General features: G+C 39.4%; 2 protein-coding genes across 2 annotated transcripts; one reads left to right on the plus strand and one right to left on the minus strand.

Moving 5' to 3' along the window:
- Nucleotides 1–3,385: 3,385 nt before the first annotated feature.
- On the minus strand, nucleotides 3,386–7,607 carry LOC137609898 (H(+)/Cl(-) exchange transporter 7-like). The gene is made up of 7 exons (XM_068337248.1): nucleotides 7,417–7,607; nucleotides 6,670–6,735; nucleotides 6,447–6,580; nucleotides 6,155–6,264; nucleotides 5,814–5,897; nucleotides 5,126–5,219; nucleotides 3,386–4,700 (listed from the first exon to the last, which is right to left on the minus strand). The coding sequence occupies exons 1-4, from the start codon at nucleotides 7,540–7,542 to the stop codon at nucleotides 6,258–6,260; spliced, it is 333 nt and encodes a 110-aa protein (XP_068193349.1). The 5' UTR covers nucleotides 7,543–7,607; the 3' UTR covers nucleotides 3,386–4,700; nucleotides 5,126–5,219; nucleotides 5,814–5,897; nucleotides 6,155–6,257.
- A 4,491-nt stretch (nucleotides 7,608–12,098) lies between these two features.
- On the plus strand, nucleotides 12,099–15,361 carry LOC137609347 (solute carrier family 2, facilitated glucose transporter member 6-like; the record flags this gene model as incomplete). Its single annotated transcript, XM_068336326.1, has 7 exons — nucleotides 12,099–12,394; nucleotides 13,228–13,324; nucleotides 13,566–13,665; nucleotides 13,894–14,087; nucleotides 14,160–14,335; nucleotides 14,534–14,808; nucleotides 15,051–15,361. Coding segments are annotated over 7 exons (1,449 nt in total), but the record flags the coding sequence as incomplete, so codon positions are not given.
- Between the last annotated feature and the right edge of the window lie 1,070 nt (nucleotides 15,362–16,431).

A 16,431-nucleotide genomic window follows, 5' to 3' on the forward strand; every position in this document is an offset into this window, starting at 1 on the left:
GATATGGTTTCACATTACTGTACTAATAATATTTAAACACAGAGGGCCAAGTTTTTCATGGAAATTGAAGTGCTGATACAACAAAATCCTTGTGTCAGGTAGTTAAAAATGTAAATGAGTGTGAAGGGAGGCAAGAGTGTATTTAAGAGATAAGCAAATTAGCTGACATGACCAAGGTCACACTTTAAGGTTCAGAATTGTTTCTCTATTGTTCCAGTTCATTTCCCAGCTATTAAATTCCTCGTAAGTTTAATAAAAAGCAGCAGTTATGCAGCAATAATTAGAGCTTGCAAAATTATGCTGCAACACTGTGGAACATGTTTTGAACTGTGGCCTGAAACTCAACTGAAAACCTTTCTTCTCCTGTCTTTTTCAAACTCTACCTACAGTACATATTAGACATCTTAATTTATGTTTTGTTTTGGGTTTTTTGCCTGCATCTGACTGACTCTCTCATTCTTCGCCCAACCAGTAGATGACCATCTACTCTGCTCAAGGTTTATGTACCTGTATGTTAAAAGAAAGTTTTTTCCTTGCCTCAGTTCCTAAAGTGCTTGCTCACATGGGACAAGTTGGGTTCTACAAGAGCAGATTTTTTCCAGCGCTATCATGGAAGTCCTTTGAGATAGCATTTTATTATGATCTGATGATATTTGAAGTTGAATTGAACTGAGCATTGAATTTCCTTTTTAGTTTTTAGCATAAACTTGCTAAGTTTGAAATGTGACACACACATAAGGAGGAAACTGTGACCAAACTCAATTAGGTAATAGTTCCATCTTGGTGGAAAAAAATTATTTCTCTGAGTATATTTGGACCGATGCTGTTCTTTTGATTTCAAAATGCTGAATGTGTTAACAAGCAGCCCTGTTAGTGAACACTTTACAAAGTCTGCTAGAAAACTAAAATCTGATTACATTTAGCATAAACTGCCATGGTCATCCTCAAGAATAAATGTGTTTATGAGCACAGGAGCAACATATATGTAGTTAGATAAAGGATTCCAAATTCCACACAAACTGTGAACACAAAACATAAAATGAGATTGAAACAGGAATTTCAAGCCAACCAGGCATGATTTGAGAGTTTCAGGTAAAATTCCAATATTAAAAGAATGTGAAGCATTCCTGGAATTCCAGGAATGCTTCACTACAATATGACATGCTTAGAGTAATGTGAGATGTTTAATACATGACTTTAATACATGCTTGCATAATGACTATATAATTACAACCAGTCCTAATCCAATGTGAGAATTGTACTGCTTGCAGTACCCAAAGGTCGGAGGGATGTCGTCAATGTGCAGATTGTGAAGCCCTTTGAGGCATTTTTTGTGAATCTAGACTATACAAAAATTAAGTTGAAACTTGAAACTCCTTGATTTAGATTCAGGGAAGCATCATACATTGTGTGCGTCGATTCATTCACTGCTTTAGTCTATTTTATTCTGAATGGGAATATAATTTGTGAAATTAATGCCATGCTGTTTTCTATTGATAACTGTGATGGCTACCATAAACTCGTTACTACTCTGATTACTGAGGTAATTAATCAAGCTGGATGTTTGGCCATTTTTTCATTACCTTCATTTAATAGTTCTCAATTTTTGCAGCCGGGAGACGTCAGGGAGACTCCATCACAGGCTTTTAGCTTCAGATCCGGAGGTTCCGCGATCTATAGATACAGTTTGTGAGCCACTTCAAACATGTAAAATTGAGTTCTTGTATTCCGGGTTCATGAAAGAGCAAAATCATCATACAGTGATACACCTCAAACTGAATGCATGGACTAATATTGCATGGAGTTATAGGTGTAATCTTCATTTATTTGATAAATTATACATGAGCTCTGGTAATTGCTCTCTCTCTGTCCCACACACAGTGACATTATATGTGGTCTATAAACTTGGACTGTATGTATTAGCACTGTCTAGACGGTTTCCCAAAGGCTTTCTGGGTGGCAAACATTTATCTCTGCTGAGTGAAGAATGGTTCCCCTCATTTGGAGTCTATTCAACCCTAGCCACCTCATTTAGCCAGACTTACAGTAGCATAAAATCACTCGGATGTTAATTCTCTAAAGGAATTACTTGATGAAATAAAACTGCTAGATGGAAAGTGATGAACTGATAGATGCCCAGGTGTTTGTCAGGCAATGACTGAGTAAGGTGGGAATAAATCATGCATTGGGGATTACAGAATAAGAAAAAGGCTTTTATGTTGGTAGATAAGTATGACGTGTCTAACAAAACTAAAACTGGCTGTCCTGATGAAATTGTTGTTCTTGTTATGATTTATTGGTGGTTGGAAAACAAATGAATTTGTTTCCAATTCACAAACTCCTTTTCTTCTGTTTTAGGGTAGCAATGCATATTGTAACCTATAGTATAAACATCTGAAGAAACAACTTGATGGTAAGTTAATTGCTCCACAGCAGTGATTACAAAAGTGTGTCATTTTTTTTTATTCAAGAAAAGCACCTTCTAATTCTTTTGACCATCAAAAACAGCTATAGCATGTATCTGTCTGATAGCCGGTGACTTTCAAAGTGAAATATCCCAACTTTGATTAATGGCTCTCAACACATAGATATGGGTGACTTTAGTAACACCACAAGCTCAGGATGACAAGTGAAGTGTCTCAACAGTTTTATCATTTCATCCTCAGGACGAAATGTTAAAATGTCCCTTTATTCTTTTGACTATTGCCTCAAAAATCAACTGTCCATTACTTTGGATTGTGGTTTAGTTAATATCTTAAAAGCTGAAGACTGTCTTTAGAGTCAGACATTGCAAATACTGAAAAAGAGGTACAAATGTATTATTTTAAAATGATCAACAACAGTATAACCTGAATTAATGTTCTTGCCTAGCGCTATAATTCACCTGTCAGTGTCAGCAGTGGTCCTTTCTCCTGTCTCTCCACCAACTTGTAGTACTAAAAATCCATGACATCCAGATTGCTTTATGGAAATATAAATCACCAGCAGGAGTGGCCCCCAGTGGAACGAGTAGCATCTATAAAATGTGTGCTTGAAAAATGTCACCAGGAATGGTGTTATAAAGAATGCCTAAGTATAAAGAGCCCCTTGAGTTCAGCTATGCAGAAACATTTTTCGTTAAATATGAAAAACCTGCTAAAATGCTCAGCAGCCAAAGACTTCCTGCTGCTCCAGTCTATCCACTAAAAAGACAGCTGCTGAATAAATTTGTTTAGATCACAGAAATAAACATGGACACCAGTGTGTATTATTATTGGATTGACGTGTCACTGCTACATTTAGACCGTAAATATATCAAGAAAAGCAGATTAATGCCACCACAGATGCTGGTAATAAATAGATACATGATACATACATAATACACAAGTAACATATCACAGTAGATTAGCTTTATTAATTCACAAAAGGTGCAGCCAGTGGTTATAAAATTTGACATATTTGTATTTTAACATCTATAACTTCACAAAAAAAGACAAAGACCCAAAATCCAAAGGATAAAACTAATGTCGTGCACAAAAAAGAAATTAACATCTGAAGAAATGTTAGATTGACACAGTGACAATATTAAATCATAGTACTGGTTGTTAGTCTGACTGCAGAAACAAAATGACTGCTTTGGAAAGTGGTGTAAACAACAGTTTACATTCATCTATAGCTTCAGGGGGAATATTTGTGGGTATATCTAAAAAAAAGAGACATCTTCAGTAGTTAGTCAACGTGCAAACATTTGGAGGTGTGAAAAATAATGTCTGTACCTCTGAGTATCAATATTTTACTGATGATAGTATTAAAATATATTAAATCATGGAACTCATGTAATTATATATTTTATGAGAGGCCAAAGGAGTCTTTAATGTTGGAATATTTGAAACCCACAACTTGACCGACAGGCAGAATCCTAAATACTACAAATTAAAACAAACTTCCAAACATCTACAATAAATAATGCTGTTTATTCAGTGCAAAACTACTCTAATGGAAAATAGTAGCCTTAAATAATTTGTGTTCTCTTGAATTGACTCCTGAACATGAACATTCATGATGTTGAGGAGGAAGAACAACACTAAATTTTTTACCAGCGAACACATGTCAAACTGATAATTCCTCTCTTCCAGGTGGGAATGCATCCGTTTGGAAAAATTTAATTATGACTTCATTTTACCCCAAACAACAACAAAAATGCAAACACCCTGTACCGTGCCTTACCACAACTGCCATCAAACAAACGGATAATGACAGTGGAAATACTGAAAATATCAATGAATAAAAGGAATGAGGCTTAGTGGTGCGTTATATTGCTTCCAAATTTTACACCAAGAGTAGTTTGATATTTCAGTCACTCTTTTTTAGGTCTGTAAATGGGAGGGGAACATTTTGGCATCAAGGAGATTTCTTGTTGGTCCCTGATGGTGACCTATAGGGTTGTTAGCTGGTGGTTCATGTCAGTGTACAAGGCATCAGGTGGTCGTAGTTCAATGTATGTGTGTGTGAGTTATGTCTGTGCCAGCTGAAGTTCCTCCGGTCCATGTTTTCCAATGTGATATCTGGCCAAGTCTTTCCTGGTAACTAGTCCAACCACCTGTAGAGGGAACATTAGAGCTGCCGCCATCATCATCATCATCATCATCATCGTCATCATCATCATCATCATCATCGTCATCATCATCAATCAGGGCATATTTACCAGGGTCATCCCAGATCTAATAATAGTAAAACATAAAATGTAAAGCATTAGTTTACTTCAATAAGTTCAAACTCAAAAATCTACAAAAAAAGATCCATTTCCATTTTGTGCTTTGAACAATAAGACCACCTTAAATAAACCAAAAGTGGGAGTTTAGGCTTTGGATCAATCAAAATTTCAACACAGAACTAAATTGCAGAGCATCATTCACACACACTTACCGATTTGCACAGAAAACCTCTGGTGGCAAAAAACTACTCCACTCATCAACCTCTAGTGTATTCTAAAAAATATTAATTTCTAGAACACCGGTGGAAATTTCTGTCTTTGTATGCACAATGCAGATTTCCTCTGTTCAGGTAGGCCAAATGGCATTTTTGAGTGAAATGAAAAAATAAAGTTACATGTTTGCCCCGTGCTCTAAGATTGTTATCTTTTTACCAACTGGTGCTCCAAAAGCAGCTGAAACCCCGGCAGCAGCTCCAGCAGACACAAAATCATGTTTTTCTGTGTTCCTCCGGAAGTTTTCAAAGATCTACACACACAAAAGAACATAAACATTCAGTGACTCTGCTTCCAGCCTTTGAAAGGATCTCAGCAGACACACATCTTTGTATTGATAAATCAAAATTATAGTCAAATTATAAGTCAATCTGCTCAGGAAGGCCTTCACGCAATTTTTTATAAAATTCATTTTACTATTGCTATTCATAAATCCTTTGCTAGTCTGTTTTATTCTATTTTTCTACAGAGAAAAATTTACTGTATTTTTTTCTTACTTTTTTGTATTGAATAATTTTATTTTCATTGTGACTTAATATTCCTCTTTAGATCATGTCTCATTGTTACATGAAGCACAATCATTACCGGCATCCCTCATCACATGATGTTGTTTCTAATGTGTTTAGTTCTGGAAAGAGACAACATTTAATGGTTAAATTAACATAACAAAGCATAAGGGAGGTAAATACTTCTACAATAAACTTACACACATGACCAACAACATACAAAGTGTACTTTGAATCACATTTGATGAAACTGAAAAGTGAAGGCGAACGTAAAAAAAAGTCTGACTAAAGTTTTCAGTTCAACTTTTTATGTCTTTCTGTTGAGCAGTTTCTAAACCCACCTTGAAGTCTCTCTTCAAGGAGGTGCTCCTGCCCTGGGAGACTCCTGCAGCTACGACAGCGCCAGAGTGAATCATGGGTCCTTCCTTGAAGGATTATGGGAAAACAGAAAAGCAGCTAAGATTTGACAGTCATATCAAAGAAATCACACTAGACATCCTGTGAGAAAGAAATTCAAAATTTAAAGCCAAATTAACTGAGGCTATCCAGATTGGCCTGACTAGAGAAGCATATTCATCTTTAAAATTCTCAGTCTTCCCAATGTCTCCATCAAACTTCCCAGACACGCCATTGCTTAATGACTTGTTACACCTGATTATTATTTATTTATCTTAAGTCTCACCTCAAAAAAAGCAACAATAATAGCCCCCACCATGACAAAGGCAGAGTTGAGAATAGCCCAGAGTATGAGAGAGATTGACAATCCACCAGCATCTGTAAACTTCTCAATGTCTGTGAAGGGTCAAAGGTCAAGGAAAGAAACACATGGGCTTAAAACACAAAGGTGACATTAGCTAAGTGAGTCACCCAGCATTGTTCACTTCAAACAAATTGCTTATCCTAACTATGTAAACAGTCAGTTAGAGCGAACGTTTTTGTCTGAGTAGTGCAACTTGAAGGAATTTTCAGGATACTTTCTTTGACCACTTGGGTATTTGATTCCAGCCATTTCCTCCACCACAATATCTATGAAACAAGCAATCAGGCCCGTCAGAAAGCCAATCAGACCGCAGACCACCCAGCGACTGATCTCCAGACAGCGAAAGCCCTACAAATACAAAAATGAGAGGATACAAGAAAAAATTAAACAAGCAGAGGAGGCAGGGTGCAAGTGAAAAAAAATTTCACTTTACTTACCATGTGACTCATCCTCCTCTCCTCCTCCAGAAACAGCTGGTTCTCAATGTTATCATAGTCTAGACTCTGGAATAACAATAAAACAAAGGTAAACATATAATGAGATATTTACTTCTGTTCCTCAACTGATCATAATGAACAGATCCCAAAAATATGTTCTATATGATTTTGATATATATGATTTTGTGTGTGTGTGTGTGTGTGTGTGTGTGTGTGTGTGTGTGTGTGTGTGTGTGTGTGTGTGTATACAATTTCCCACAAAAAGAACCAATGCTAAAAGAAAAGTCAGGCAACATAGGCAGTACAACAGACAGTACAGCACAAAGTATAAGACGAAACACAAAGGGACGGTAAACATCTCTATACACTCTCTAATCCCGTAGGAGAAGTGACGTTTGCGCAGGCCCCGAGTTGAGGGGGGGGGGGAAGGTAGTCAGGTGCTGGGGGTGGGGTGGGGTGATCAAGACAGCTTGATTTTTAGTAAAGACAGCTTAGAAGTCTGTCTTGATTGATCTATTTTTTGTTCGGCTACAACTGTTACTGCACTTACTTGTACTAGAATACTAATAGTGCTACTGCAGAAATTGTTATTCTGAGTATTATTACTGCCATGGCTATATTATGCATAAATTGCGCAAAGGTATGGTAAACAAGTCTTACCAAGTACTCTTACGAGTTGGTTTTGGTGGTACATTAAAAAAATCATATCAATGTATCAATGATTCACACAAACACACTCAAACTGACCTGCTCGTTGAGTTTTCGTAGTTTCCGGGACAGAGAATCAACTCGCAGCATCTCAACGGGATGCATTTGTAGCAGAATAACACGGATCAGTATCAGCAGCCACTGGCCGGACCTGAGGATGGCCATGGTGCGACGGAGCTGGGATAGATGCAGTACAGGTCCCACACTGGATGTCTGGAGATGAAGACATAAGCAGAAGGCAGAAAGAAATAGCTGAAGAGGGATAGTCCTGATACACATGATGAACAAAAGCCACAAGCACACACCCACGAGATGGAACAAGAACACTCTTTCCATTTTCCACAACAGCATAGGGGACCTCAGAGGAAATGAAGATGGGTTTAACAGAAAATCAGTTTCTCTCGGTTTGTCTTTCACTCTCCCGCTGAATACAAACAAATGTAAAGAACTATTTAAAAGAATGTATCAAATGATATCCAGTGGTGTTCATTCATATACTACTGTATACTGTACATATTTCACTGTTTGTTATGTAAAGTTTGAATGTGTGAAACTGAACTTTTCCTAGATTTCAAATGACAGCCATTAAACAGACTTTCATTAATTTGGAAACAGACATAAAGATGATGTAGTGGGTAGCACTGCTGTCAGAAGATCAGGTAGGAAACAAAGTCCAGGAAACAAGCAAAAACACAAAAAGAAGTCAAAGAAACCTGAAAAGTAGGATGAGCCAATGACAATCTGGCAGCGGTCTGAGGTCTGAAGAGAGCTTAGGTAAGGTAGAGCCTGATTGGAGATGGGATGCAGGTGCCTGCAGCAACACAGGTAATAGGAATGAGTGGATTGAGTGGGAGTGAATCCAGGATACACAGGACAGGAGAGAAAAATAGAACTGCCAAAGCTTTTTTCTACAATAGTGCAAACAAAGCACTATTTATCACGGAGACAAATTGACGAAATTAGGAAGTAGGAGTGGGAGAGACAGCTCTCTTTAAAGAATGTCAGAAACAAAACACTGCAGTGGGCTGCATGGAATATTCTGAGGAAGGCACCCCAACAATTTTTACTTTTGTTTTCAATTTCAGTTTTAGTGTGCTTTGTCTCAAGGCTAACATTTTTTTTTCCATTCTATGTCAGTCTTCCTGGACAATACACAGTGACACACCATACACAAGAGGATCGAGATAATCATTTAGACAAGGTATGTTTCATTTTTTTGAGAACATTAATATTTACTTGTTTTGCTTTAACTTTTGTTCAACATTTCTTTGAAGCTCGACTGTTTTTTCCTGTTATGTTGTGTTTTTGAGAGTACTGTTCATAACTTAACATCTTCCTGCAACAGACATCATAAGTCAGACTCCCAGACACTGCTCATCATGATTACTGCTGCAGAAAACAGTGAAGCAACTCTATTGCTGAGAAAAACTCAGATATCACCTGAATTCAAGGTGAGTTCCCTCTTCTTTATTTATCTTAGTCAGATCAATAGCTCTTTTACTCTGTTTAATTGATGTCTGTTCTTTTTTTAAAATTATGTCTACTTTGCAATGTTGAACATAGATTTGGAGCACTTGATGAGAATAGAACCATCTCTTAGACAGAGGACATTCAGACAGCAGATATTATCAGGATGTTTTGTTTATTCAAGCAACCTTGACTGATGAAGAAAAAGAATTACTGAACCCCCGTCACATCATCCCGTCTTCTTCTTTTCCTTTCGGCTTTTCCCTTCAGGGGTCGCCACAGCGAATCAATTGCCTCCATCTAACTGTCTTCTGCATCCTCTTCTCTAACACCAACTACCTTCATGTCCTCTTTCACTACATCCATAAACCTCCTCTTTGGTCTTCCTCTAGGCCTCCTGCCTGGCAGTTCAAAACTCGGCATCCTTCCACAACCTCTAACATGTGCTGTCCCTCTGGACTGTTGACCCTAAGTACTTAAAATCCTCCACCTTCTTGATCTCTTCTCCCTGTAACCTCACTCTTCCACTTGGGTCCCTCTCATTCACACACATGTACTCTGTCTTACTGCGGCTAGCCTTCATTCCTCTCCTTTCCAGGACAAACCTCCACCTCTCTAGCTTCTCCTCCACCTGTTCCCTGCTCTCACTGCAGATCACAATGTCATCTGAAAACATCATAGTCCATGGAGATTCCTGTCTAACCTCGTTTGTCAGCCTGTCCATCACCATAGCGAACAAGAAGGGGCTAAGAGCTGATCCCTGATGCAGTCCCACCTCCACCTTGAACTCTGTCACACCTACAGCACACCTTACCACTGGCTTACAGTCCTCATACATGTCCCGCACCATTCCAACATACTTCTCTGCCACTCCAGACTTTCTCATATCCACAGATCCACAGTTCCTCTCTGGGCACCCTGTCATAAGCTTTCTCCATATCTACAAAAACACAATGCAGCTCTGTTTGGCCTTCTCTGTACTTCTCTATCAACATCCTCAAAGCAAATACTGCATCTGTAGTAATCTTTTTTTGGCATGAAACCATACTGCTGCTCACAAATGCTCACTTCTGCCCTTAGTCTAGCTTCCACTCCTCTTTCCCATAACTTCATTGTATGGCTCATCAGCTTTATTCCTCTGTAGTTACCACAACTCTGCAGATCTCCCTTGTTCTTAAAAATGGGCACCAGCACATTTCTCCTCCATTCCTCGGGCATCTTATCACTATCTAAGATCCTGTTGAACAACCCAGTCAGAAACTCTACTGCCACCTCTCCTAGACACTACCAAACCTCTACAGGTATATCATCAGGACCGACTGCCTTTCCACTCTTCATCCTCTTCAATGCCCTCCTCACTTCATCCTGACTAATCTTTGCTACTTCCTGGTCCACAGCAGTCAACTCTTCTAGTCTTTGTTCTCTCTCATTTTCCACATTCATCAACTCTTCAAAGTACTCTTTCCATCTTCCCATGACACTACTGGCACCTGTCAATACACTTCCATCCCTATCCTTAATCACCCTAACCTGCTGCACATCCTTCCCATCTCTGTCTCTCTGTCTTGCCAACCTGTATAGATCAGTCTCTCCCTCCTTACTGTCCAACCTAGCATACAAGTCATCATAAGCCCTTTGTTTGGTCTTTGCTACCTCTACCTTCACCTTACACTGCATCTCCCTGTACTCCTGTCTACTCTCCTCAGTCCTCTCACTGTCCCACTTCTTCTTAGCTGACCTCTTCTCTGTATACACTCCTGTACCTCCTCATTCCACCACCAAATCTCTTTATCTACTTTCCTTCCAGATAAAACACCAAGTACTCTCCTACCTGTCTCCCTGATCACATTAGCTGTAGTTGTCCAGTCATCTGGAAGCACCTCCTGACCACCCAGAGCCTGTCTTAACTCCCTCCTAAAAGTCACGCAACACTTCCTTTTTCAGCTTCCAACATTTCATCTTCTTCTCTGCCTTTGTCCTCTTCATATTCCTCACCACCATCCTATGCTGTTTGGCTGCACTCTCGCCTACCACTACTTTGCAGTCACTGATCTCTTTCAGATAACACCGTCTACACAAGATGTAGTCTACCTGTGTGCTCCTCCATTCACTCTTACAGGTCAACGTATGTTCCTGCCTCTTCTGGAAGAAAGTATTCACCATAGCCATTTCCATCCTTTTTGCAAAGTCAACTACCATCTGTCCTTCTGCGTTCCTCTCCTGGATACCAAACCTGCCCATCACCTCCTCATCACCTCTGTTTCCTGCACCAACATGTCCATTGAAGTCTGCTCCAATGACAACACTCTCACTTCTCGGTATGCTCTGCATCACTTCATCAAAGTCCAACCAGAATTTCTCCTTCTCCTCCAGCTCACATCCTACCTGTGGAGCATACCCACTAACAACATTGAACATCACACCTTCGATTTCTAGCTTCAGACTCATCACTCTATCGGACACTCTTTTTACCTCCAGGACATTCCAAACAAACTCCTCCTTCAAGATAACTCCTATTACATTTCTCTTCCTATCTACATCATGATAGAACAACTTGAACCCTGCTCCTAAACTTCTAACCTTGCTACCTTTCCACCTAGTCTCCTGGACACACAGCATGTCTACCTTCCTTCTCTGCATCATGTCAACCAACTCTACCTTTTCCTGTCATAGTTCCAACATTCAACGTCCCTGCTCTCAGTCCTATACTCTTGGCGTTCCTCTTCTCTCTCTTCCTACGATCACACGTTCCTCCTCTTTCTGCGACGTCACATCATCCAGTTGACTTTACAATTAATTCAAGGCACACTCAAAGAATACTTGGTTAAATTAGATTTAGTGAAAGTTGTCGAAGACTGACTTATTGTAAAAGACAAGATGTGAAGTACGTCTACTTTAACAAACAAGAATGAACAAAAGACCAGTTGCTAAATTAAGACATTGACTTAAATAAGAATAAACAACTCATTATTCTGAGGCAGCAATTGCTTTAATCCCCACAAATGTTATCAACAAGATAATGAAAGTAGTAGTATTCTTCATAAAAATAATACAAGTTTGGACCTTGATTGGGGGAAATAAATTAGAAGTTGCATACAGACAATTAAAATATACAGAATATAGATTATGGAATATATATTTGCTGAAACAAAAGCTTTCAGTGCAGCAAAATAGAACTGAATAATCCAACAAAGTTCATGTAAATTTCATATTGGTACAAGTACTTCCTTCTGTGATGCCTTTCGTTGGTTTCTCACGTTCACTTCTTCATAACCAAGATAAACAACTCCAAACTGTATCTGGCTGTCTTCTCCGCCATTCTGGGGAGCTTCAGCTTTGGTTATTCCCTGGTCTTCGCATCCCCCGTGCTGCCAAAGCTCCAGAGCCCAGATGCTGACCCCCATCTAAAGATGGATGTGGGGCAGGCTGGCTGGTTTGGATCAATCTATGCACTGGGAGCAGTTGCTGGAGGGCTGGGGGCCATGGTACTCAACGACAAGATTGGACGGAAAATGAGCATCATGGTGTCAGCATTGCCGCTGACTATAGGGTGGGTGTCACTGATGACATATTGCCGTCAGGATGTGGCAAAAACTTAGCTGAATGCATTAAGTTAAGTACTGTACATAAGGGCAATTTGGAGTTTCAGTTATTTTTGGTATTAGAGGTAACACAATACATTTATATATACATACACTACTACAGTTGGCTGGAGTCACCATTGTTGTGATTTATGATTTATAATGCACCACACATTTCCAGTGAGAAACATATCACTGTTACATATTACAAGTCCAGTCTTTGATTCCAAAACCATGCTGTAGAAAGAGTGTGGCTCGTCTCTCATGCATGAACAGAATTGTTGTCAAAAACAAATGCCTGGATGGCATCACATGTTCTTAAACCCATGTGTACGTTTCAACATGAACGGTGCCTTCATGTGAAAGTTACTTCTGCAATGAGCACGAACACACCCCTAGACCATAACGGATTCTGATATTTGGTAATAACCTGTATGGTTTGTCAGACCAACAATGCTTTTATTCGTCCAAAACTGTTGACAATAGTTTATGTGCCACCACACCCCATACGTGCAGATAACTCTCGGAATGTCTTTGATGATATTACAGACTGTAAATAAGGACGAGCTCTAATTTACATAAATAAATTATTGTTCATTGTTATTGAAAACTATAGATAAGGTAATACATTTGAATCTGTTAAGCTATACCATCATGTGACTTTCACTAAAACAAAAGTACTACCATGTCACACATTTAACTTTTTTTTAATACTAAGCATATTTACTTCAGTAATACTTTTGAATGAATGTGATTATGTCTGTTTGTTGAAAGAGGTTCCGGATGTGTATTTGTTTCTTAGATACATGTTGCTTGGAGGGGCGATAAACTTATCGATGCTCTTTGCCGGCCGTTTCCTCACAGGAATTGCCACAGGAATGACCAGCGCATCCATTCCTGTAGGTTACTATTGTAACAGTGTTTAACCTAACGTACAGTTAGTTTAAGTTATATTTCTGTCCCACATGAACGCTCTTATGTTTAACACTTTGAAAGTTTTAACAAGCCTGACTACAACAAAGGTGTAAATAGTGTTAGTTTGAATTTTTCACCTGTACAATACCAAACTTTTTGTGTTGTTTTTTTTCATGCTGCATTCATTCGTGTCATTGTGTATGTCTTTGTAATTATTGTGTTTAGGTTTACATCTCAGAGATCTCCCACAAAAAAGTGAGAGGGGCTCTGGGTTCCATTCCTCCGATCACTACTGTGCTTGGGACACTGGTCCTCTATTCTTTGGGTAGGGGCGTTTGACACTGCTGCATAAACACAAACAACATGTACTTTTTAAAATTACATTCAACTGAAGTTCTTCGCAGGAGCTAAGTTGGGGAGTGTCTTTCACTGAGCTAAAAAGAATTAAACTTTTGGCTTTTAAAAATGCTACTGGCCAAGCATCTCAAATTTCTGATCTTATTTTTTCTCACGTTGTTGCTGTTGTAAACTCTTTATCACATGTGATGTTAAGCTCTGAAGGTACCATGGCGGTGGCTGGCAATAGCAGGAGAGGTGCCAGCTGTGCTGATGGTGGTTCTGCTGGTGTTCATGCCATCCTCTCCCAGGAGGCTCCTCTCTTTGGGTCACGAGAGGAAGGCTGAGATGGCCCTTCGCTGGCTGAGGGGAAAACACTACGACACACAAGTTGAAATCCTTGTCATACAGGTAAGAGATTTTTTTGAAATAAATACTAACTAGTATACACATATTTGAGTTTGTGTGTGTTTCTCAATGCAGCACAGCATAAACACACAAGGTAAACTCAAGCTGGCTGACCTGGTTACACCTAGATTCTACCGACCAATTATGATCTCGGTGGTGATGCGCTTCCTGCAGCAGATGACAGGCATCACTCCCACCCTCGTCTACCTGGAAACCATCTTTTCCAAAAGCAATGTCCCCCTGGATGCAGAGTTGAGCATCTTTTTTTCTTGATCTATTATTTTGAATATTTATCAATTTCTTCTTTTTCCATTTTTCTTTTAGCTTTTATTTCTCATGCCTCAGTTTGCTGTTTGTGTATTTGATAGTGATTCAAATATATGATTTATCTGTATCTCGACAATGTTTGGTCACTGAACCTAAACTGACCTGTCTGTTTGATCTGTCAGGTATGATGCTGCCCTTGTGGGTTTGGTTCGGCTCATTTCTGTTGTTATATCTACGCTTTTAATTGACAAAGCTGGACGCAAAGCCCTGCTGTACACATCGAGCATGCTGATGTTCTTCTCCTCTCTGGCTTTGACCATGAACTCCCACAACAAGGATTGCCCTTCATGCATTGGTCCTTCTAACATCAGTGTGAGTCTGGAGTACACCACCAGCAGTAATGGAGGAAACCCTGCCAATTTCATTCCTCTCATCGGCACCATGGTGTTTATATTTGGTGAGTTTTAAAAGCATTATGTTGAAAATTCAGGCTTCAAATTTGGCCATTGCTTCAATTAAAAACAAAAGTGATTGTATTTCTTTGTACATTTGCCTGGGAATTAGTTAAATATTAAATTTCTAAGTGACAGACTCGTTAAACTGCACAGATTTCTGACTATTTCTTAATTTTTTTTTAATGATTTATGTCATCGGCTGTGAACTGTTTGTTTTACTGTTGTGTTATGGGTTATCTCCTAGGATATTCCATGGGATGGGGCACGATCACATGGTTGCTGATGTCGGAGGTACTGCCACTGGTTACTAGGGGCGTAGGTTCAGGTGTGTGCGTGACTGTCAACTGGCTGACAGCCTTCATGATCACGGAAGTCTACACATACCTGTTAGATGGGTTCGGCCTGTACGTACCCTACCTGTTGTTCATGGTAGTGTGTGTGTTCTGTCTGCTGTTTAACGCTTTGTGCATCCCAGAGACACGTGGCCGCTCACTAGAGGAAATTGAGAATTATTTCAGGACAGGAAGAACATTCACAATAACCACTGTACAATGATATTGGAACCTAGAGATCCCATTTATTACAGAAGAATTCTAAGACATATTCATATTATGAAATGTTAAAATGTTTGGATTCCTTGTTCAGTGTCCACATAGAGGGTGATGTTCTCTTTTCTGACTCCAACAAAAATATTGTTTTGTTGCATTTGTTGCATCAATGCTTAGTACACAGTTGTGGTATTAAGCCAGGAATCCATGCAGGTGATGTTTTTTAAATAAAGTAAATTATATCATTCAAGCATTGAATCATTGGCAATCCAGCACAGCACAGCTCCAGAAAATGTATACGGTATATGAGAGAGAGACGGAGAGTGAGAGAGACGGAGAGTGAGAGAGACGGAGAGTGAGAGAGACAGAGAGAGAGACAGAGAGACAGACAGAGAGACAGACAGAGAGACAGACAGAGAGACAGACAGAGAGAGACAGAAAGAGAGAGTTTGAATTAGGACACTTCATCATAGTGCCAAGGCAATATTGCCTAGAAATCAATTGACCTATTCTTAAGAGTATGTTGTGAATTTGTTTTTTCCATTCATTCATTTTCAATGCCCGCTTCTTCCGCTGTCGCGGGTCACGGGTTTGCTGGAGCCTGTTGCAGCGGACTGGAGGGGTGAGCCAGGGTGCGCTCCAGGCGCGACGCCAGTACACCGCAGAGCCACTTACAGACTAACACGCACACACATTCACATCGATGGGACCGGCCAATTTGCCTGAAGTGCCTGTTTATGTGAGGAGGGAGGAAGCCGAAGAACCCAGGGACAACTCACGATAATTATTATAAATAATAACAATAATAATAATTAAAAAGACAGACCTCTCTGACAATTATCTGGGAAAAAAATCCAAAGAAGGGAAAGGCGATTTGTTCCAGAGTTCGGAATTCAATATTCTCTGGTCTTGAAAAATGTTCATTTAACTAGGGCAGCTTCAGTCATCCAGGGTTTGATTTCTTCTGAGGTTTTGATTCAATTTTGAGTTTCACAGGGATTTGATAATGTACCCTGCAAGCTGAGATTTCATTGTAACATTTCAACCTCATGTTCACCTCTGTAGAGTGAATGACCA

This window comes from Antennarius striatus, chromosome 16 (assembly GCF_040054535.1).
Source record: "Antennarius striatus isolate MH-2024 chromosome 16, ASM4005453v1, whole genome shotgun sequence".
NCBI lineage: Eukaryota > Metazoa > Chordata > Actinopteri > Lophiiformes > Antennariidae > Antennarius > Antennarius striatus.

Coding starts and splice junctions, on each gene's coding strand:
- LOC137609898 (XM_068337248.1), bottom strand. CDS start 7,542: ATGGCCATCCTCAGGTCCGGCCAGTGGCTGCTGATACTGATCCGTGTT. Junction 6,736..7,416: donor TACGAAAACTCAACGAGCAG/GTCAGTTTGAGT, acceptor TTGTTATTCCAG/AGTCTAGACTATGATAACAT. Junction 6,581..6,669: donor AGAGGAGGATGAGTCACATG/GTAAGTAAAGTG, acceptor TTGTATTTGTAG/GGCTTTCGCTGTCTGGAGAT.